Raw genomic sequence first — 24,157 nt, 5'->3', positions numbered from 1 at the left:
TCAGGAACTCCACAGGAAAATGGTGTGTCAGAGAGAATGAATAGGACTATTATGGAACGTGCGAGGAGCATGAGATTGCATGCTGGATTGCCCTTACATTTTTGGGCAGATGCTGTACATACTGCTGTCTATTTGATAAATAGAGGACCTTCAACCCCTTTGGATGGTGGTATTCCAGAGGAGGCATGGACTGGTAAAAAGGTAAATTATTCTTTTCTAAAAACTTTTGGTTGCGAAGCTTTTGTCCATGTTGATAAAGAAAACAGAACCAAGCTTGATGCTAAATCTCAGAAATGTACCTTCATTGGATATGAGATAGATGAATATGGCTATCGGTTATGGGATTTTGAAAATAAGAAAATAATTAGAAGTAGAGATGTTATATTCAATGAGAAGGTTATGTATAAAGAACAGATGCAGGAAAAGAAGCATGAACAAGACAAACAAGAATATGTGGTGTTGGATGAGATTCCTGAAAATGAAATGTCACAGGTACTTGATGCTCAGCAACAACAGATTGTCCCACAAACTCTTGCAAGTGTTAGATGTTCTACGAGGACAAGTAGACCCCCTGAAAGATTTTCTCCTTCTTTGTATTCTATTTTATTAACGGATTCTGGTGAACCAGAAGAATATGAAGAAGCAATGCAGGTAGATGCCAAACAACAGTGGGAGCTAGGCATGAAAGAGATGGACTCCTTGATGAAAAATAAGACTTGGGACTTAGTCCCTTTACCTGCAGAAAAACGAGCCTTGCCTAACAAATGGGTTTATCGACTGAAGGAGGAGGAAGGAGGTCAGAAAAGATATAAGGCCAGACTTGTGGTAAAAGGTTTTGCACAGAAAAAGGGTATAGATTATGATGAAATATTTTCTCCAGTTGTAAAAATGACTTCAATTAGAACTGTACGTAGTCTTGTGGCTGCAGATGATTTACATCTTGAACAATTAGATGTCAAAACAGCTTTTCTCCATGGAGATTTGGAGGAGGAAATTTACATGTTGCAACCACAGGGATATGAGGTCAAAGGTAAGGAGAACTTGGTGTGCAGGTTGAAGAAAAGTCTGTATGGCCTAAAGCAAGCACCCCGACAATGGTATTTAAAATTTGATAGTTTCATGGCTGAACGTGGTTATCATAGATGTCATTCTGATCATTGTGTATATTTTAAGAGATTTGATAATGGCAGCTATATTATCCTGTTGCTTTATGTTGATGACATGCTTGTTGGTGGGTCTAACATGCAACATATAAATGATCTTAAACAGAAATTAGCCAGGTCATTTGCTATGAAGGATTTGGGTGCAGCTAAGCAAATTCTCGGTATGAGGATTACATGGGACAGGAAAAATAGAACCTTGAATTTGTCCTAAAGTGAGTATATAAAGAAGGTGTTGAAAAGATTTAACATGCAGAATGCAAAAGCAGTTAGCACACCTTTGGCTAGTCATTTCAAATTGACTAAGGAGATGTGTCCAAAGGCACAGGAAGAGGTTAATAAAATGTCTAACATCCCGTATTCATCAGCTGTTGGTAGTCTGATGTATGCAATGGTATGCACAAGGCCAGATATTGCACATGCAGTGGGAGTTGTGAGTAGGTTTATGAGTAATCCGGGTATGGAACATTGGAATGCTGTGAAATGGATTCTTCGGTATTTGAAAGGAACTACTACGAAGGCATTATGTTTCAAAGGATCTAATGCTGCTCTAAGTGGATTTGTTGACTCTGATCTGGCAGGTGATATTGATTCACGGAGGAGTACTACAAGGTATGTTTTTACTATAGGGGGAACTGCAGTCAGTTGGATTTCTAGGCTGCAAAAGGTTGTTGCACTTTCAACCAATGAAGCTGAGTATGTTGTTGCTACAGAAGCCAGCAAGGAGATGATTTGGTTGCAATGTTTTCTGAAGGAATTGGGTCAGACACAAGAGGATAGCCCATTGTATACTGATAGCCAGAGTGCCATTCATCTTGCAAAGAACTCTGCTTTTCATTCAAGGATAAAGCACATTCAGCTCAGGTACCACTTCATCCAGACTGTTTTGGAGGAGGGTCAGTTACGGCTTGAGAAGATTCACACAAGTGAGAATCCCGCCGATATGTTCACAAAGGCAGTTCCACAGGAGAAGCTGATTTCTTCATCAGTTTCTATTGGTCTTCTTGATTGATAATTGTGGAATTTATACCAGTCAAGTCCTAGTGTTTTATCCAGCAAATGTTGCATGTACAGTGGTGTCATGTAGTATCAGTCTCCAAGTGGGAGATTGTTGAAATGTGGCGATTGATCAACAAAGTACTGTACACTTAGCACGTAAACCGACATTGTAATAAAACCCTAAAAAGGCCGACTTTGTTTGTTGCCCTGAAAACGCATGTTATAAGCGGCTGGGATGCTTAAGGCATTGTAAGGTTGATGTACTGTTTTTGCTGGATAATAAGAAAGATTGGATGGTTGTGTATGGTGGACGTAACCCATTCTGGGTGAACCACGTTAAATCTCTGTGTTATCTGTGTCTTGTTTTATTTCTTTATCTTTTGTATTTAAATCTGCATATAATTGTTAGTTCATATTTGCTTCGGATCTGCTTGAAACCCTAACAATTTATTCATTCACAATCAAGTTCTTGCATTCTTCTATCTCTGCTTTGTATGGATCACCAACCTCTTCAACATAAATAAGTGACACCCCATGTGCAATAAAAAATATCATCTCAGTTGGCCTTTCAAACCTGTACTACTCTTTCTCAATTAAGTTTTTCATAACTTTGATATACCCTTCTTGCTGATACCATGAAACTATTATTATGTGTTGCATCTTCACTAGATGCTCATCTTCTTGAAAATATTTTCTAGAGGTCAGAGACTCCAGCTACTAGTATAGAGTGACCATTGAGTATAGAGTGTAAAGATGAGTTTAATGATTCCATCGCTCTTTATTTATCCAAGATGCCAGTAATACATTCCTATGTACAGTTTGGTAGGTACTTACTTCTCTTCAACAGCTTCCACCAATGCAATAACCTATTTTCTTGTTATTCTTCGAAGGAATGAACCTCATTGTTTTCTTTGCAGGTAGCATAAATATCTAATCTGGTTCCTAGAAACCCAATCTGCGAACATTCTGGATCAATGTAACAAAAAGTGCCTGATGTTGTAGTATTTGGGAAATTTGTAGTACTTTCGCCCTGAAACAATTGCACTTGCAATCCTCTTGCCTTTGCAACCTCCAATTCAGGCACAGGTAAAGAAGAATGTTACTAAATGTCATAGAAGCAAATACCAAATAATACTATTGTCCATTTGGGTTTTCTGAGATTTCAAAAAGATCCAACAGCTCCGACACCTTTCTTATCCGCATATGAAAACTTTAGTGATTTCATCAGACATCCTCCTAAAATAGATGAAAACATGGACATTATCTTAAGAGCCTTGGCTACAGGGTTCTGAAGAAAACCAGTTTGCATAAATCTCGCTAGCACTGTATTCCACAAGGTGACATCGCTTCGAGGCATTTGGCTACAGCTGGCACCCTTGTCTAAGCTGCTTCATTTTGCTTGAATTTCTACCAGAGAAATTGCAACTACAACATATGACGAATTCTTTTCAATTACTCCTTTAGTGGCTGTCCATACCCTGTTACAAAGCTCCTGATTTAGCACAGGCCTTAGAGGTGCCTCTCAATTAGAACTTGGATTTATACCTGCCAACAATGTTTAAACTTGAAAGCCTTTAAAATTTCATTTAATCAGATCCATTTTATGCTTATTTTGTGCTCATTTCATTCCATGAGACCACACTTCTTTGAGGTGTTTCAAAATACTATCTAGAAATCCCTCTTGCAACATGTTTTGATGGACATCCAAATTCTGTTCTAAGGGGATGCTGGCGTGGATTGTGGAATTCAGCTTTACATCTACCAACTGTAATTTTGCATATAGGTTTCTACAGTCATTCCAACAAGTATATTTTGTGCATAACCTGGAGCCATTGCAATTGATGAGCGCCTTTTCTATGCTTCAACCTCTGCATATTTTCTATCTGCATATTGTGTAATAATAGCACCATGAGATTAACTTTTCATGGGGGCATTTTTCTAGGCAGCTCACACACATTGTCTGTGGTTCCACATTTTACCTACAAAACATACCATTTTTGCACAGGCAGGGAGGCTGCTGTTAGAGGCATTGATACTCTGCAATATTAATAAAACTTCATCTCATGTAGTCTTTGATGGGTGTTCAAAATTTACTTCAGGCACTCAAGAATCATTGTGTGAGTATAGGAGGATGCAGACAATGGGAAGATGCCGGTAAAGGTAGGGAGATGGAATTTACATACAATAAACTTGTTTGCTTGAAAGTTCTAACTCTTTCTCAATGAACTCATGCGAAAGCCTTACAAACATGGCATTCTATGAGGTTGTGTAAGCATAGGAGGGCATGAATAGAGGGGGCTGTGGGAGGCAGAGGTTCCCTCACACTTTGCAGTGTCGCAAATGTGCCATGGGAGTCTGCAACCATGCAATGCTAAAAATGTGTTCTGACTTTTTACCTTTCACTGTGTGGGAGGTGCAGTTTAGATTATTTGCTTTTCTTATTTATGTGCATGTGAACCTCATGATTCAACATTTCACCTTTGAAGTGGATGTGTAACTTCCTTTTTTGGCCTTGCAGGAATGCATGGCAATTCGGCAAGTGTGCAATTTTCTAGCTCACTGGTATGCTAACTTTGCACTCTGTATTTCTTTTTTTAGTTTGGGGTTGTGGGAACGGGTTGTGGGTTCCATGTGCATATGCACAGCTGCAAATATGTCATGAAAGTGCACAACTCCATTTTACAAAATTCATATTTGACTTTTACCTTTCTTTTTTTAATGTGTACTGGAAGTGTGGTTTTAATTGCAACAAGCAATGTTTGCGAACACGTTAAAACTTTGAACCTCCAACAATTTAACACCTTGCTAGAACTTTACACATGGAACCCAATTTTTGCATGTGTGCATGTAACCTCTAAACCTCCTATGTAAGAGTTTTAATATCTCATATTCACCTTCATTAATGGTTGCAGAATTCAGAAATAAGATAATTTGCAAGTTGTTGATTATGCACTGCAACCCCACCCTTCTGATTTGTGAGTTGCAAATGTGTCAACTGGCCTTTCAAGTTTTCTAGTGATTTGTTATGAACAGCCTTGTAATGCTATTATGGCCGTGGATAAACATTAAGACCCCATGCTTTGGCTGATTGGATTTTTTTTTTTTTTTCATTTTAGTGAGAAGTCGCACCAATAATCAACTTGTGACAATTTGTAAAGTGCAAAATTCAAATAATGACTTCCAAGACACAAATTGCGAATTGCATTTAAATTTTAATGCTATCAGATTTCCACATGTGAAACTTCACTTGTTATTTCTGGATTAGCTTGTATATGAAATTTTTTTATCATCAGAAATGTCATACACAATCTATTCCAGAAACAACAAGTGCATTTAAATCTTGTGACTCCATTTATTTATGTGAAATTGTCGAGAATGAGATAAAATATCGCTGCAGACCAACTGTTGAACTTTCCAGGAAGCCTTATGCTGTGCACGTCATGTTCATGTGTCAAAACTATAAATTCAAACATGCGGATCAATTATGGTTGTGGTAAAACTCAAAATTATCCAGAAACCAACATGCCCAAACCTCGAAGAAACCTATAGAAACTTGTTATTATCTTTCTGACCATTTTGTGACTTTGTGAAATTGTGAGGTGTGAGAAAAATAAAGTTGCCAGAATGTACCGTATGATGGCACACCTGTCAAACTGTATGGGAAACCCATATTGCTACCACTGAGATCTGATCAAACATTTAATCATTTTTGCACTGATAACCAGGTTGAAAAGATTTCATGACTTGACTCGTGACACTTTTTACTAGGACCAAAGTTTGATAGTATTGAGGACCGAAGTTTGATAGTTTTGTCTTAATAAGCAATTGGACGTTGCCAAATGATTCAGGACATTTGCAATCAGGATTAATCAGCATGGGCACCAATATTTTCCACACAACCAAGCCAAAATGACAAAGAAGCTTTCACATGTGATTCGAGAAACTCTACATGACATTTGGGGCAATAACTCAATGACACATGTCAATTTAATGAGCATGAAAAGTTCAAAAATTTCCAAGGTAGAAAAAGAGGATAACAAGGCACAAGGTAAATTATGAAACTTCAAGTAGTTTACAAAACCATGAACTCAAACTTGGTCATTCTTTTCAATTCACCCATGTGCCACACCTTATGAATACATCCTGTGAACAGAATGCAATGCCTTCACAAGAATTCTTTGACCCCTAGAATTAAGGTGTCCACCTAGTCAAACCAAGCACTCCAATTTGGAGCATTCAATTGCTTTTGCATGCTCTTAAACACAGCTGTATTTGACCAATCAAAGATGCCTTATCAATGTCTTGCTAAGGAAATTTCAGATCCCTTTCCAATGTGACGCCCCATTTTATGAGGTACCACAATTACAATAATATTAAAATACTATTTATGCAAGGTGTATGATGCTCCTTCTAACAAGTCTTTGGTCTGATCTTCAAGTGGGGTGTCCACATCAGGAGATGTGTTATTTCTATACTTCATCTATATATTTCATGAGATAATGAAGTCAAGGAGATACACTAGGTGCAGGCCATTTGATTCTGGTTTTACTCAAACATATGAAGCATAGTAATGATAGATTTCAAACAGAGAACTGTGTGCCGGACATCTTATGATACAAGAACACTGGAGGCTTGCTAACATTTAATTTTCTTTAACAAGGAAAACAATATTCAAATGAATTAGAGAACAATGTTCTACATGAAACCTAGGAACCAAATCATTCAAAGAAGTAGGAAACACCTTATTACTGTCATATGGTGATTTCTTAATGACCATTTATTGCCATGGTGTGGATATTTTTCTCCTTCTTAATGTAGACCGAATTTGGAGACCCATTGTCTGTGAAGAAACAGGAATCAGGCCTTTGGGTTTTTGTGCAGCTGTGTTGAAATATGTAGCTAGAATGGGATTCTAGTTTAAGTTATTTATGTAATCATGGGCGACAACATGTAATTTTTGTAACTTGTAAAGCATTTAGGTCTGACCCTAAATGGGGGAACCCCTTGTGCAATTATGTAACTTGTAATTAGTGCCGACCTATATGTAACTTGTAATTAAAGGTCTGATCCTATTCTTGGTGCCAAAACTACAAGGCCGACTATGATCTATTGGAGGCATTAATTCATATATATACAAGATGATTTGTGATCATTCATATATCAATCAATCAGCAAATTTCCTATCTCTGCAATCAGCAAATCATCGAGGGTTCTGTTGATGTGTATTTTGTACACGACCAAACACAGAATAAAATACCTAAAGGTACCTTATCCTCTCTTGAATAAAGTCTCCGAATGTTGAAGATATCGCAAAAAGGATCAATCAGAAGGACTTCAAGGTTCTGCTTTGTAGGGTCTCTACTCGCGGATAAGCACCAGTGGTCGTTGTGTTTGCTGTTTCTTCAAGGGGCCTTACGTACTTTCAAAGAAAGCTTGTCCGTGTTACTATCTTTCCAAATGAGGAAACAGGATTTTCCTAATACTAACAAATTTTCAAAAAAGGTCAAAAGATAAAGGGTTTCAAGGAAGAGATACTTAAATTAATCCTAAGAATGACTTGATGAAGGCTGGTCTTGATAAGATTCTACCAATTTCAGCATCGCCAAAGGATTACAACTCCACTGGAATTGGTGCGATCTTCTAAGGGTATTCATGATTTTCAAATTACCAAGGAGATAGATACTATTAGGGAGATACGTACCAATACTTCCAATGATAATTGAACTCTTAATCAATTTCAATGTTTCCAGTTGACCACACAAGGTGTTCTTACAATCAGTAAGAAGCTAGTAGTTTGGAATGTGAGTCTTATCAAAGATTAGGCACAACATTCGTCCTTCAAACTTAAAATCTAAATGATATTTCTACTAAGAGTGATTCAAGAAGATAAACAACCATGAAGATAGCCACAAGGATTGCAACAAAACACCATAACTTCAATATTTCATTGATTTCATAGCCAAATAACAACAATTGTTCAACTTTCTCTCTTCACTACTCAAATTTGCTACTAACAAAATTAAACTTATTTCTCTCCAACTTTCTAACTTTTTCTTTCTGTCTCTCTAACTCCTTAAAATGAAATGAGTGAGGGCTTATATAGCATCCTCAAATACAATGAATGGCCTGGATCAAAAGAAGATCAATTGCTGAGATTTTGACACCTAAACCCTAATTAGGGTTTGTTACAAAAAGTCCCCATTTAGATAAACATTATTAATCCATAGCCAATAAAAAAAAATTGCACAAATACCGAGGAGACATAGACCAATAGGAATTAAGTTGCCACATCATCCTATAACAACTTTTCATCTAGAACTTTGTTCCCTTTCCTATGCTCTTTTCTAGCATATTCAATGAATCTGGACACAATTCCCTCAATCTCAGCAATGGGAATCTCAGGAAGATTCTTCATTCGTTCTTCCAAGTGAAGGACTTGATCAAAAGCCGTGAGAAGAGTCGTCTCCCACCCAGGTTCAAGTTCTTTGGTCTTCTCAATCAGGAACATAGTAGTATACATTTGATCTCGTTGCTTTTCTGTGATGATGTTCTCTTCCTTGCAAAAGATGACCTTTTCTGTGATGATGTTCTCTTATCACTTGTAAGACCGGGATGATAACATTTCTAGTGTGAGTGAATGCAGCTACAGTTATCATTAGATTATGGATAATCTCAAAGACTTGGATAGCTTGATGAACTGTCTTCATCATTCTTGTTGCAAATTCAACGGCTACCTTGTGAGATTCATCAATCCAAGAACTCATGAGTTGAACTAGGTTCTTCGCCCTTTCTGCCTCACTTATTGATTCAAGAGGAAGTGCATGTAAAGGAGATATTGCTGGATCCTGTCGTCTCAAAGGCTGGTTAAGATGGCTAAAATAATTCCTCCAAGCATTGACCTCCTTTTCAAGCTTCTTATTTTTTCCCACTTCCTCTTTGAGTTTGTCTTTGAGGGTTTTCAGTGAATCAGTTGTTTCTTCCATAGCCTGCTCGGTGGTAAGTGGACCAAGATCAAATGTTTCTAGATCGTATTCTTCTGCTAGAATCTCATCCTCATATTTGTCCGCCACTGGTGTAGCTATTTGCACTTTTCTGGATCTTGTCTCATCTCTAATTACCTTTGACATCTTTGTGGCCTTCTTCTTCTCTATTACTTTATGAGAATTTCCTATAAGGCTTTCCAAGTCAAATACATCTTCTTCCTCTTCAACCACAACTACCCTCGTCAGCCTCTCTTTCAGCCAAACAGGAATGGCAGATCTTGTTTCCCTCACTTGTATTTCTTTAGGTAGAGGTCTATCTTCCCAGAAAGGAGATGTTGCTTCATCATCATTCTTTTCTTCATGTTCCTCATTAGCACCAATTTGGGGAGATTGACTTGATGAATGCTGAGGTGTCTATCCTTTCCCTTGTTTATCATTCTGTACCATGGATTCCATAGACTCATCAATTTCATATACTATCTGCCTCTGATCTTCCCCTTGACTTGCTTCCTTTTCATGCCTAGAAGATGTGCTTGGTGGGCGATCAGGATTCGTTTTCTGCTTCTTCTTGGAAGGTTCTCTCTTCTCAGGTCCTTCTTTCCTCTTTGATCTTTTGGAATGAGAAGTATTCTCACTCACACTTGCCTCTCCTTCTTCTGGTCTTGCTTCCAAGGTGAATGTCATAGATACATTCTGCTCCTCCAACTTTTGATGTTGTACATCCACCCATCTGCGAGTGCAGGATAAAACGGGAGCCATCAAAGCTCTCAAGTCTAAAACCTCGGGTTCATTCCAATCTATCTTCACTTCTTTGTCTTCCTTCTCATAGGATGACTGGAGGTATCTACCATTATCCTGGGCTTGATCGGCTACTCTATAAATTTTGTATTTCCTGATGAGATCCAAGGGCAACCTGGAATGCATCTTTCTTTTGACCTCGACATCATCTTGGACATTCATCCAAAAGTCCTCCACCTGAGACTCATCCCTGTATTTCTTCCCAACTGTTTCTTCCATATGACCATGGGGATCAAAATTCTCTCTCGAGGCAAAGGATGTGAATGAGTACATAGATAATTCCTTCTTTGCATCTTCCGCGGCTTGAGTATTAGGACACACTTCAACTAAGTTCCCTAGTATGATGGGCACGGGAATTCCATTTCCATGCTTGTGTCTGGATGCCTTCGCATAAGCTGCCAACTGTCTAGTCACCTCAAGTAGTACTATCCTATCTGTTGGATATCTTGGCAACATGAAGGGAGGTGAAGGACACCCATGAACTCTGATGTATGTGAATTTTGGAAACTGAATGAACCATGCACCATGCTTCTTCACGAGCTCTTGTGCGTCCAGAGACAGTCAATTGTGAATCCCACCTTGCAATATCCTGGTGATATTCATCGTGAAGGTGTCATTGACTAGCTTGTAGTCACTTCTGGGCGGATGATGTAGTTGAACATAAGAATCACAAACTCTTATTTCTCCGGGTCCTCTTCCAACAACTCCCCTGTGAGGTAGTCCTGCATACTCAAAACCTCTAATCAAGGCGTATACAACATATGAACTCATGTGGAATGACTTGGTAGGTCTTAGTCTTCTCAACTGTATGTCCAGGCTGTTACTAATGATTCTGGCCCAATTGAGCATTCCCTTTCCTTGGACGATCAGCTGTATGAAGAAGAACATCCGTTTATCAAAGAAGAAAGCTTGAGAAGCACCTATGACCCGATTAAGCAAGGTTATCAAATCCTTGAACTCTTCTTGGAAGTCGATTCTGTGCGGTGTATTTGGAATCTTGTTCAGGCGAGGTCTGCTCTTGAGTAGCCAATTCTTGTTGATGAAGTTCAGGCAGGAATCAGGATCATCCTCATAGATCGACCTAGCTCCTTCTGGACTTTTGTAGACCATGTCTCTATGTTCCGGGAGATGAAAAATCTCACTTATAGCTTCCTCCGAAAGATAGGCTAAGATAGTTCCATCATCGGCCACGATCGTCCTTGAGTGTGAATCATAGTGTCGGGTGCACTCAATCATCAACTCATGACACTTGACTGCGGGAGGGAAACCTGCAGCTTTGATGATGCCACTCTCAATTATCTTCTTTGCAACAGGTGATGGCTTTCCGATGTAAGGGGCCTCTCGAAACTTCCTCACATTGAAGTTTCCTAGGTTGGTGTCTCCGATATTACTCCACTTGGACACGATCCTGGTCTCCAATTCGTCATTCCTCTGATCTTCTTTGATGAGAGCCTGTCGAGTAGTAGATCCTCCGGCTTTGGGGGTTGTCATTTGATGCCTACACAAAAACTTAAAATTAGTCTTTGAGCATAATATCTTAAAGTATAGGATCTAAGACCTTTCAAGGGAATAATCAGCCTTCAAAAGAACTTCGCCTTCCATCAGCCTCCAAACCTTAGCAAATTCTGAAAATTAGCCTCCAACTTAGCAAGAAATTCGCACCTCTAATCTGCTCCTCAAATTCGCATTTGAATAATGAATGAATGATTTGCATTTTGTCCACAATACATCTCCCTTATATAGGGCGCTCATCCTAATTCCTCATGAGGCCGACTTAGGTCAATTAGCAATAAAATAAATAAAATCCCCTTTTGGAAGGAGGCCGACTTGCTTAAAAAGACAAAATAATAGGCTTGAGCGCTTACCTTAATTTTTAAAATTTTAAAATTAATTTCAAGGTTTGAAGGGTGGTTTTTTCATTTGTTTTAATGCTTAAAAATTAATTAATTAAATTGCAAATGCCTTAATTCATGTGAACTTGATTTAGCTTCCCAAATGTCTTGAGATTGGCGAATTTAATGAAAATTATGGGCTAGCTTAGGAATGTCAAGGTTTGATCAAGGCTTAATAAAGCTTCTTTCCTCCTTAGGCATCAAAATATCCAAAGTGATGGTTTGAACCCCTTATCTCGACTTGCTCACTTCATAAATCAAAATCTTCACATCCTAGATTTGCAAATTCCGATGCCCTTGTCTTCACAATCTTGTAACTTGCCTTTGACTCAATCTAACAGGGTTGAATGATAGGCTTTTTGATGATTTCGCATTGAACCCTTTGGAAGGGTCAGGAGACCCTTTGGAAGGGTCAGAAGCGATTTTTCCAATTAGGACTTGAGTACCTTGTTTTCTTGACTCCAAAATCTTCCGGAAGGCAAGCTCATGTTTGTTTTGACCTAATCAAAGTCTTGCATTTCAAATTTTAGCATTTCACATGAGTAAATTAGGTGAAAAATGTGAATTTCGCCCTGGACCCTTTGGAAGGGTCAGGAGTGATTTTTACTTTTTAGGTCAAAATTCACTTTAGTTTGATCATTGACCTCCTCCAAGGCAATCTCCAGGGTATATTTATCTCCATCACTATGTTGGCTCATCAATGTTTTTGAAGGAAATACCATCTTTTTAGGAATTTCGCTCTGGACCCTTTGGAAGGGTCAGGAGCGAAATTCACCTCTCAGGTCAATTTTCTAGTCTCCTTCACTTAAATTCATCAAAACTTACTTAGTTTGAGTCCACTTATCAACTTGCTATCATTGATTTGATCTTCTCAAGGCGAAAAGGGTCACTTTTGTTCAACAACCTAGCCAGGGACAGGACTTATCCTGAATTTCGCTCTGGACCCTCTGGAAGGGTTAGGAGCGAAATTCACTCTTGAGCTCAAAATTCACACTTTTTGAAGATCCAAATCTTTCCAAGGCATTCTAAATGGCTTCTTTCACCGTAGTCCAGGCGAAGCTTTACTTAAATTTTGGAGGAAAAGGTGACTTTAGGGTTTTTCGCCCTGGACCCTTTGGAAGGGTTAGGAGCGATTTTCTTTTCTTGGGCTTACTCCATCATTTTATCTTGAATCCACCACTCAAGGCTAGGAAATAGTACTCTTCTTTCACCCAATCCAAGTTTGATTTGTTTTTGCAAGGCAAAATAGGGGATTTTAGGATTTTCGCTCTGGACCCTTTGGAAGGGTCAGGAGCGAAAATCTTACTCTGACCTAGAATCATCACTTTTGGAAGTCAACATCAACTCAAAGGTGGTCAAGGGCAATTTCTACCTTGGTCTAGTCTTGTCTTAGCATAAACTTGAAAGGAATACATAGGTTTTAGGATTTTCGCTCTGGACCCTTTGGAAGGGTCAGGAGCGAAAATCAGGTTTTAGGGCAATTTTCCCATCCTTTCATCTTCAAATCACCTCCAAGGCATAGAACATCTTGCCTCACTCCTCTCCAAGTCATGAAAACCAAAATCTTGTCTTAAATTGCAAGGAAAAAAGGAGAATTTAGAAATTTCGCTCTGGACCCTTTGGAAGGGTCAGGAGCGAAAATCCTCAAAGTCATCTTTTCTTCCAAATTTTGGACAAAACTAAACTTAGACAAGGGTGTGGGAAGGCATTTGGTTTGCCTCAAAGTGGATTTTGGTTGCTAAGAAGGAAAGTTTTGAAGCCTAATGAAAATTTCGCTCCTGACCCTTCCAAAGGGTCCAGAGCGAAATTTCTAAATTCTCCTTTTTTCCTTGCAATTTAAGACAAGATTTTGGTTTTCATGACTTGGAGAGGAGTGAGGCAAGATGTTCTATGCCTTGGAGGTGATTTGAAGATGAAAGGATGGGAAAATTGCCCTAAAACCTGATTTTCGCTCCTGACCCTTCCAAAGGGTCAGGAGCGAAAATCTCTTCTAGGCTCAATTCCTTCATCTTTCATGATTTCTTGCAACTTCAAGTCACTCCCAGGGGCAATTCCTTCTTGATATTACCTTATCCCACACTTGACTTAGCAAAACTTTGATAGCAAAAAGAAGTTTTGAGAAAATTTGCTCTGGACCCTTTGGAAGGGTTAGGAGCGAAATTCTCAATCTTGACCAAAATTTTCATTTTTCAACTTGAAACTTCTTTGCAAGGTAGGATTTCATGTTTCATTGTGCTAGGAATAAAGTTTCATGTCCAAGAAAGGCTAAAAATAGGTTTACAAGGAATTTCGCTCTGGACCCTTTGGAAGGGTTAGGAGCGAAATTTCCTTTCCTGACCAGAATCCTTCATTTTCACAACTTCTAAACATGCCCAAGGATTTCAATATGTTCATTCTTCCTTTCATCATGTCTTGGACACCTCAATTTGACCAAACCAAGCAAGAAATGTCTCTTATAGAGATTTTCGCTCTGGACCCTTTGGAAGGGTCAAGAGCGAAATTCTCCATTTGGGCTAAATCCTTCATTTTTTCAATTCAAAACAACCTCAAGAGGCAAAAGCAAGTTATTCTTCTTCCATCCACGTCAAAAAAACTTGACCTTCTTCAATGCAAAATAAGAGCCTTTTGGGAATTTCACTCTGGACCCTTTGGAAGGGTTAGGAGCGAAATTTCCCTTGTCCAAAATTCTTCATTTTCTCATGCTTTCAAATCTTCAAAGGTGACAAGAATGTCCAACCTTCCTTCCAAGATACCCTACACATCAAAATTTAGCCAAAGTTAGGGAGAAATGAGCTTTAAGAAGATTTTCGCTCTGGACCCTTTAGAAGGGTCAGGAGCGAAAATCTCATTCCAGACCATATTGCTCACTTTTCAAGTTTCAAACCACCTCATAAGGCAAAGTTAGGTCATTTTCCAAGCTAGGAACAAGGTTGCAAGTCTATCCAAGGCAAGAAATAGGGTTTATGATGAATTTCGCTATGGACCCTTTGGAAGGGTCAGGAGCGAAATTCTCCTTTAGGCAACAATCTTGTTCTTCAAAAATCAATCAACTCCATCCCTAGGCAAAACATATCAATTCACCCTCAAACATGCCCTAGAAAGCAACACTTAGCCAAAACTGAGAAGAAAAGGTGGTCTAGAAGGATTTTCGCTCTGGACCCTTTGGAAGGGTCAGGAGCGAAAATCAAGATTTGGACTTGTTTCTTACCTTGGTTCATTTCATTTCCCTCCTGCAAAACTCTTTCAATTATCATCAGGTGCATTTGCTCATCAGTTTCTGAAATAACCACTCCGATCTCCCTCTGATCACTGACTTTGCTCAATCGACTCAGACCTGGAAGCAAACAGGACTTTAACAAGAAAACCGTCAAACTGGACCTACTCGGACCTTAGACCTATCCACCCTGCTCTTCAATCTCACCATCCTGATTCTCCTGAAAGGAATACTTCATTTAAGGTTCCAGGTAGACGACTAACGACCTCCCAAAACTAGGCTAGACTTAGCTTGAAAGAAACCCCAAACTAACCAGCCTAGGCAACCACTCACTCACTCAAAACCCAACATTGTAGAGAGAAAAACCAACAAAGGGAAAGCAAAACCCTAAGAAAAAGAGGGGGTCCCCAGCCTGATGGGGCGATGTGTGAAATGGTCACAACAGGTTCCTGAATCTGTCTAAAGGCTAGCGAACTTGTATTCCAAGCTGAGCGAACAGCCTTCAGTGCTGCCGAATGAAGTTACAATGACATCGATCTGCATTTGAAGGATTGTCAAGGTCATAGCATTTCAGATAAGTCTGCCCTAGCATGGGAATGTTGTAATTGTGCTACTGTGTTTGATCTAATATAAACTGAGATAATTGTTGCTGGGTTTTTCACCTCCAAGAGGGAGGTTTTCCCAGGGTACTACTATGTTATGTGTATTGCGTTTATTGTTTTATGTTCTTTGTTATCAGTCTGATCATAAAATCAACATGGTATCAGAGCGGGTTCCTTCTATAAAGCCTAACAGCTTGAAGGTAGATCCCGTATCCTTTTTGTAGACTGAGAGATTAGAGCAGTGTCTAGACTTCAAACTAAATTCACACTCTTGTGGCGAGGGTACTTATGAAGTGCTTATAGATGAGAATGGATTCTGAGTGATGGCGAGGGCCGAAGGCCATGCAACGATCATCAAATGATTCAGTGTGATCTAAGTGGATGGTTATGTTGAAAACTAACTTATAAAGAGAAGTATTTTTTGATTTTTTCATGCTGTTATCAATTCATTGGATAGCGAATCATGTGATAGTCTTAAACTATTGTAACCTCTCTTGAATGTTTTTAGGACGGAGATTGCATTCTAGGGTGGATGAGCTTGATACATCCTGTGGGAAAGTCACGCAGGCTGAAGAATGGAGATGCAGCTTGCTGCCATGAGACTAAGTTGGTGGCTGAAGATGTTTTCTCGGAAAAAGAAGGCTATAACATTCAGAGGGAGCTTGTTAGGCTTAGAGGGAGCCAGTTTCTTTCAACTTCAGAGGAAGACTCATCTTTTGTGTAATAGTTTTCGTTCCACCCTCTGCAAGTAGGTATGGTAGATCCACCCTCTGTGAGTAGGCATGGTGGAGCCACCCTCAGCGAGTAGGTATGTTGGGCATCATTGAAGGAATTCCACCCTCTGTGAGTAGGCATGGTGGTCCCACCCTCTGCGAGTAGGTATGGTGGGTATCATGGAAGAAATTCCACCCTCTGCGAGTAGGCATGGTGGTTCCACCCTTTGCGAGTAGGTATGGTGGGTATCATGGAAGAAATTCCATGATGAGTTCGTTCACCCTTTGGGAGTAGCTATGGTGAACGTATCATGTATTTCATCCATGGGAGTAGCCATTGTGGTAGCCTCTATGTGACTTGATTATTCATAAAATCCTCTCTAGCTAAGAGGGAGTGTTGAAATATGTAGCTAGAATCGGATTCTAGTTTAAGTTATTTATGTAATCATGGGCGGCAGCATGTAATTTGTGTAACTTGTAAAGTATTTAGGTCTGACCCTAAATGGGCGAACCCCTTGTGCAATTATGTAATTTGTAATTAGGCTCGACCTATATGTAACTTGTAATTAAAGGTCTGATCCTATTCTTGGCTCCAAAACTACAAGGCCGACTATGATCTATTGGAGGCATTAATTCATATATATACAAGATGATTTATGATCATTCATATATCAATCAATCAGCAAATTTCCTATCTCTGCAATCAGCAAATCACCGAGGGTTCTTGAATCTGTCTAAAGGCTGGCGAACTTGTATTCCAAGCTGAGCGAACATCCTTCAGTGCTGCCGAATGAAGTAACAGTGACAACGATCTGCATTTGAAGGATTGTCAAGGTCATAGCATTTCAGATAAGTCTGCCCTAGCATGGGAATGTTGTAATTGTGCTACTGTGTTTGATCTAATATAAACTGAGATAATTGTTGCTGGGTTTTTCACCTCCAAGAGGGAGGTTTTCCCAGGGTACTACTGTGTTATGTGTATTGCTTTTATTGTTTTATGTTCTTTGTTATCAGTCTGATCATAAAATCAACAAGCTGGACCTATAGATTGTGGCAACTGCTCGTGCATTGTAAAGGTCTTTAGTATAGATTTTTTAAGACGATTTTTTTTTTTTTTTTGTGTTTCTTTTCTGTACAGAGCATTATCTGTTCTCTTATCAGTTCCCACATCTTCCTTTGATAATCCACTGAGGATATGGTGCACTTTCCATGTTGTGTCCTTTGAACTGTGAACATACTAGCATGTTTTCAGCTTCATGAAGGGTCTAATTTTTGTTCTCTCTTATTGCAACTGATCTCATATTTGTATGAGGCATCCCAGGGTTTGGAGACCTCCTGCTAGTGCTGTTTGCCCTATCCCTTTGGTTTAAAGGTTTAAGCTTTAGCTAGGAAGTAAACATATTCAAATGTGTGACAGAAGAAAGGTGAGCTACTGTTATGAACCACTTCTAGCTAGACGCCCCAACATAGATAAATTGCAAAAGACCCACTGATTCCCCGTAGGCACACACAAGCTCTAGGTATGTAGAAATCGAATTAGATTAGACAATAAAAAGAAGTCATTCGGTGAATGCAATTCTATTTAATGGTATGCTAGAGCATTATATGACACAAAACCAAACCACACTTGCCTTGGGTAACTTTTGCTAAGCCAAGCTCATGCCTTGGGTAACTATTGCCAGCTCACATGCGTTGCATGTAATCAAATACATCACACTCACTAATCAAGTTGGATAAATGGAGTGGTCACTCAAATCTATAAAGTAATTTGCATCTTAAATATTATGGCCCTTAGATTAAATTATTATTATCCTTAGTTGATAGATATTTAGACGTCTAAATTGCGTGTAACTGTCACTTGGGGACATTGGTGATTCTTACATCCTGAGTTTGAGCATTTTAGAGACATATCTGTAATTGTCTATGCTTTATCCGGTTTATAAACACAGATTCCATATATAAATAAGAACCTATAATCTCATAAACCTGACCGAGAATTGGCAGAGGGCTATGACGTGGCCCAAAACAGATTTTTTTTTTAATTATTCCAGGTTTCATCTTATGGAAAAAATTCAGCTTATATTTTATGATGGAAACCAACTAATGCCAACATTTTATGCTTTAACTTGCTTGAATTGGGCACACGTTATCCCAGAGTATTGCCCAATTATTCAGTTGAGTTCAATAGTACTGATATCGCATCAGGATGTGGCACGTATATTGTACTTCAAATTTTAGTCATTTGATGTTTAATTATATATGTGGAAGTAGATTTACCAGTAGCTTTGAGCATTTTTATAATGAAAGTTTTGTAATGTAATGTATTTGCAAAACCTTTTAGCTGCTTTTTTTTTTAATTTCCAATTTGATTATGTAGCATGAAACATCTGTAATTGGAATGTGTGCATGAATCTGATTGAATCACTTTCCATTCAATGAATTGGATAGCTGACCTCTGAAACTTTTTGTAGAAGCATATAGGGGTCTTTTTCTAACATTGCAATAAGATTACACTGTTAACCCCATGCCTTATATGTTGGGCGTCTCAGTGAGTGTAGGTTTTCCACAGGTAAAAGCACTTGTATATGGATTCGCTGAAGCATCTGGAATCAGACCATTTATTGGAGCATGAGGAGAAGACAGGGATTCAAATGTGTGAGACGTCAAATATTGAAGCTATTGATTCATCTTTAATTTCTGGTCTGCCTAATGACATTGCATTTCTCTGCCTATCAAGGGTTCCGCGCCGATACCATCATATATTGAAATGTGTTTCTAAGAAATGGAGAGATTTTTTAACATCCGAATCTCTATATTCATATCGTCAAAGCTTGGGGATTGCAGATAATTGGATTTATGCATTGTGTAGAGATAGTTATGAATGTGTTCACTGTTACGTGCTTGATCCTACAAGGCGAAGGTGGAAAGAGTTACCTGGCCTCCCTTTTGCATGTTCAAAAAGATATGGCATGACATGCGAAGTTCTTGGGAGGAGACTTTACCTGCTTGGTGGTTGTGGTTTTACTGAAGATGTTACCAATGAGGTATACTGTTATGACCCTTTACCAAACAAGTGGCAGAGAGTTGCAGATATGGATATAGCAAGGTGTTATTTTGTTACTGAAGCCTGCAATGGTCGTCTCTATGCAATTGGGGGAATGGGGTCAGGGGATTTGATGTCTTGGGAAACCTATGATGCAGAAGCAAACACTTGGACATCACATGAAAATCTAAATGTTCTGCCTGACATTGGGGAATCATTAGCTTTTGATGGTAAAATATATATCAGACATATCAGTACAAATTTAAGGCTAGCTACCTATGCAGCTGCGTATGACACATCTAACAATGCATGGTCTACTGTTGATGATGAAATGACCATGAATTGGTATGGGCCTGCAATAATGGTTGGTGGTGAGATATACATGGTAGATCAAACATCGGGTGTTAAACTGATGATGTTGGACAGGTTAAATAGGTGCTGGGTATTTGTTGGGAGGCTGTCTTGTCATTTGATAAGAACGCCCTGTAGGATTACTGCAATTGGTAACATGCTTTATATAATAGGAAGGGGTCTGCAGACAGTGATGATAGACACAGGGAAGATAGAAAAGGGTAGTGGAATGTTGGTGACTTCCTCAATTGCTGAGTTGTCCTTGTCAGATGATGTAATCTTTAGCTGTAAGACCCTTTCAATTTGAAATATTTTATCTATTGAAAATGCTGTGTAACTCACCTATTTATATTATACATACTGATTGTTCTTTCTTTGTAGCTGAACGCTTTGTCACTGTAATTGATCAATGAATAGTTATTCTAGCAAACAACTGTTTTTATATATTGGTTATTTGTAGATAGCTTCTTGCTTGCTTAAGCTCTTATAAAGCTCTTTTCACCTTATATATCGAATATTTCATATATAATTCTGTTGTTTTCTGGTACAGTGGACTGTGGATTTCATTAGTTCTTGCCATATCTCATAGACTAGATACTACCATTTTCAGGGTATCCTCTTCAGTTAACTAAATTTTTAAAATTTCTTCATTTAATAGGTTGATAAGTCATAAGTGACCAATAGTTCAAAACTGGATGACCACGACTTATCCCTGATCACTGGCTTTATTGCTCTTGCTGCATAGTTTTTTAATGTTGTTTAAAACTTGTTAACTTGATTGGCTGTTTCTTTTTTGGGGCTTTCTGATGCAGTGGTTGTTCCTTTTGTGGCGCTGCACAATATTTTAGTATAATGATTTCCTGGCCTTTGGCCACAGTGTGGCATTGGGACATGAGTCCATTCCATCCACTTTTTTTCTTTTTTTTTTTGCAGTTGTGAATGCTTGGTAAATTATTCGTGCAATAATATATAGATCTATTTCATAAAAAAGAAGCTGACCAATGGTAATTGTTGTTATTTTATGACACCCTTGGTCCATCAGCGAGAGCCGACCGGAGATATGTTCCATGGACCAATTATGCCCTAGTTGAATCAGTATCTAACCGGTTTGATAATTTTCTTAACGTAAAACATGAAAAGTATATTAGTACTATATACCGATAAACAAAAAGTAATGCAATAAACAGAGATAACATCAACCACATGAAAAGCACACCATAACACAATAGTTTAACGAGGAAACCCGGTGTGGGAAAAACCTCGGTGGGATTTGTGACCCACAATATTCACTTACCGGCCAATAAGAGAATATTACTGCTACAATAGGGCCCTGCACATGCAGGAAGGCCAAGTGCCTAGAGCTCATTGCTCAATTACAAAATGGGAAGTCTCACTGACTTACAAAATGGATTATGCAAATCCAATGTCTTGTATTGCTTCAAAATAGCATCTACTATGCCAGATCCAGTACCGGTTTAAGCTCTGCTTTATACATAAACCCTTAACCTATAATTCACATAATAGGTCTGCCTTATTTCGCCTATCTACTTCCTTTTAAAATGTTCTATAGTGATCTCATACATATATGAGTCATTTTACAACTTGTCAAGTCGGCTTATAATGATTTTACAATTAATTACAAAATATATTATAAACAAAATTCCTGTCGGCCTGGGTGCCGGTATACTTCCTTTCACTGCCGGTGTTCTATGTGCCGGTGTAGAGTCTGTCGTTGCTGGTGCCGATAAATTGTCTTGCCGGTGTCATAGGATTGCAAGGTTGCTATCAATGACAAAACCTTCAATCACCTACAATATCTCATTGGAGTGTGCATTTGCCAACATTATTGTATCAATATCCATATTTATAACCCTTACTTAATTCTTATTCAGATTTGAGTATATATATATTAGAGTTCCGTGACTCGCGGCGAGTCACGCGAGTCAGCGGGTCGGGTGACCCTGACCCGGGCTCGGACGGGTCAGGGGTCGAGTCATGACCCTCGGACTCGTCGAGTCCGAGGGTCGTGACTCGGCCGACGTAACTTAAAAAAGTGTAGTCCGATCACTCGTCGAGTCCGAGGGTCGTGACTCGGCCGACGTAACTTAAAAAAGTGTAGTCCGATCACTCTAGAGGAAGTTGACCCCGAGTCCGATTGGCTCACTGAGTCCACCGATCCAGTCTTCACTGATGAGGACCTTGAGTGGGCTGACTAGGCAAACAAAGAGGCTGAGATTGTGGCTATGGCAGAGGAGGAGGATAGAGCATGATCAGGCACAACACCTATGGCTACTCAGACTGGCACATCACAGGCAGAGACTATGGCTACTCAGTCATCCAGGACCTACCTTAGACGCCTTTCTAGGAGGCAGATAGATGAGGCTGAGTCAGAGCCTGAGCCAATATACTTGTTTTTGTTTACACTTTACAGTTACATATATGTTTGGGAACATTTGAAGTCATGGATTTTATATACATTGGACAACATTTATAACTCTATATATCTATGTTTTCTAATTCCTTTAGCTACAATTTACATTTCTAAGCATGTGATGGATGTATGTTTATGTATGTGATCAAATTAGCTTCTATTTGATGATGTTATAGTGTCTTTAAGCTTAATTCAATAATGGGTGTATGAAACAAGTTTTAAATCGTTAAAAATCTCTAAATTTCAAGGGTTTTCTTATTTTGCCGAGTCGTTGTCGAGTCATTGCTGAGTCAGCCTTGCCGAGTCAGAGCCAAGTCCGAGTCTGGAAACTTTGATATATATACATAAATAAGTGAATTAATTAAAATTACCAATAATTTATGTATTTGCTAATTACTTATTCTATAGATTATTGATACTACTACTACTGCTTTAAAATATTAATTATTAAAAAAATATTTAATGGTTGGTAAAGACAGACAGATCTGGTCTGCCAATATGTATATAAATTGAAATGTAACTCATACGTTTTGCAGTCTATAATAATATTACTGTTAAATTCTGCATACAGTGCATACAGACATTGTATCGGGTTTCATATATTAGGCATACGTATCAAGCACATCCCCTATGCATACCCTCAAAACAAAATGTTATTGCCTGTCCTCCTCTTATGAGCAGAGTCACAGACTATATAATTATTTCCGATCTATCCGATCATTGCCCGATTCTCTCTTTTTTCCACTTCTAATCTGTTATAATCTTTCTATAAATATCTGCCTTGGTGAATATCTCCTTCCACATGGTCACAACCTTTCAAATAAGTCATATCTTCTCCTCCCCAGTATTCTCTCCTCTTTGGAAACTAATTAAAAGTTATGAACCATTGGTAGCCTTGAGAAAGTATAGTAATGCATCCCTTTGGGGTGTATCATGGTAATCACACCCTTTATAAGTTTATGGCTTACGATGTTAATTGTATGATTAACTCATTAACTTCTTCTTGTTCGGAAATGGATCGTAGTAAGCTAATGATCATTTTCGATAACAATAAGTAGTGTCCATTGTCACATATAAGTATAACATAAATCCTCTTTGTTTATGTGGATCATCCTCAGCTATTTGTTATGATATCATATTTGACATAATCAAATGCCTTTAAGAAGATATTGATATAAGTATTTCGTAATTCGATATGCTGTTTGTGTATTACTAATTACAATCATTGTTCTAAGTTTCTAACCATACATTGAATAACTAATCAATTGATTATTTAGTCTGATGATTACATTCATCCCATTGGCAGTGGTTATTGATATTGGTTTGGTCGACTGGATACTTGGTCTTCCTCAACATGAATTATTGTGATTAGTTGTAGTAGAAATTGTATCGCCACAGGAATGTAAAGCTGAAATCCTCCAATCTTTATTTGCTATTTAACAATAACTCCAGTGTCAATATAGTAGCTGTCTTGTATGTTATTTTGACATATAATATTTGTTTCAACAGCTCCCTTGAACACTTTCTTCAGTTTCCTTGATATCCCATGATTGCGGTATCTAAATTCTTATATACTGATCTCTCTCATCCATGGTGAACTACTGGCGTGACTAATCAAGTGTGGCATAGTTGCTGCTGTCTTATGTTGTATTGGCTATTGATATTCTTAGTTCTATAAAGATAATACAAGGAGTTTCCTCAAGTTAGCTACACAATATCTAACGAAATCTTGTTTTATATTAGAAATTTGATGGGGACATCACACTACCCCTTCCTTTTTTGGGAAGAGGTATCTTGTCTCCTTGAACCCTGAAACCTGGACTTACCTCCCTTGCTGGATTTCGGGATTCAAGGAACCAATCTACCCCTTCCCTTTTTGGGGAAGAGGTATCTTGTCTCCTTGAACCCCAAAATCCGAAGTCTTATCTCCTCCCTCTCATCCTTTCAGACTCTGAGGTTCTCGGCTCCTCA

General features: G+C 38.6%; 1 protein-coding gene across 4 annotated transcripts in view; it reads left to right on the top strand.

The window, feature by feature from the left end:
• The window catches only part of LOC131036643 (F-box/kelch-repeat protein SKIP4), a 29,717-nt gene extending 9,582 nt beyond the window's left edge, over positions 1–20,135 (top strand). Inside the window, exons 2-3 of one of the 4 annotated variants that reach the window (XM_057968575.2) lie at positions 4,678–4,721; positions 18,931–20,135. In XM_057968575.2, the coding sequence (XP_057824558.2) occupies positions 18,947–20,062 (1,116 nt within the window). In that variant the 5' untranslated portion in view covers positions 4,678–4,721; positions 18,931–18,946 and the 3' untranslated portion in view covers positions 20,063–20,135. Of the gene's footprint in view, positions 1–4,677; positions 4,722–18,910 lie in introns of all 4 variants that reach the window. The other 3 variants (XM_057968574.2, XM_057968578.2, XM_057968577.2) reach the window with 3 other exon arrangements.
• Positions 20,136–24,157: the final 4,022 nt, after the last annotated feature.

The sequence above is a fragment of the Cryptomeria japonica genome, chromosome 1, assembly GCF_030272615.1.
Source record: "Cryptomeria japonica chromosome 1, Sugi_1.0, whole genome shotgun sequence".
Lineage (NCBI taxonomy): Eukaryota > Viridiplantae > Streptophyta > Pinopsida > Cupressales > Cupressaceae > Cryptomeria > Cryptomeria japonica.
The sequence above is the reverse complement of the archived record's forward strand: the minus strand, read 5'-3'. Positions and strand labels throughout refer to the sequence as shown.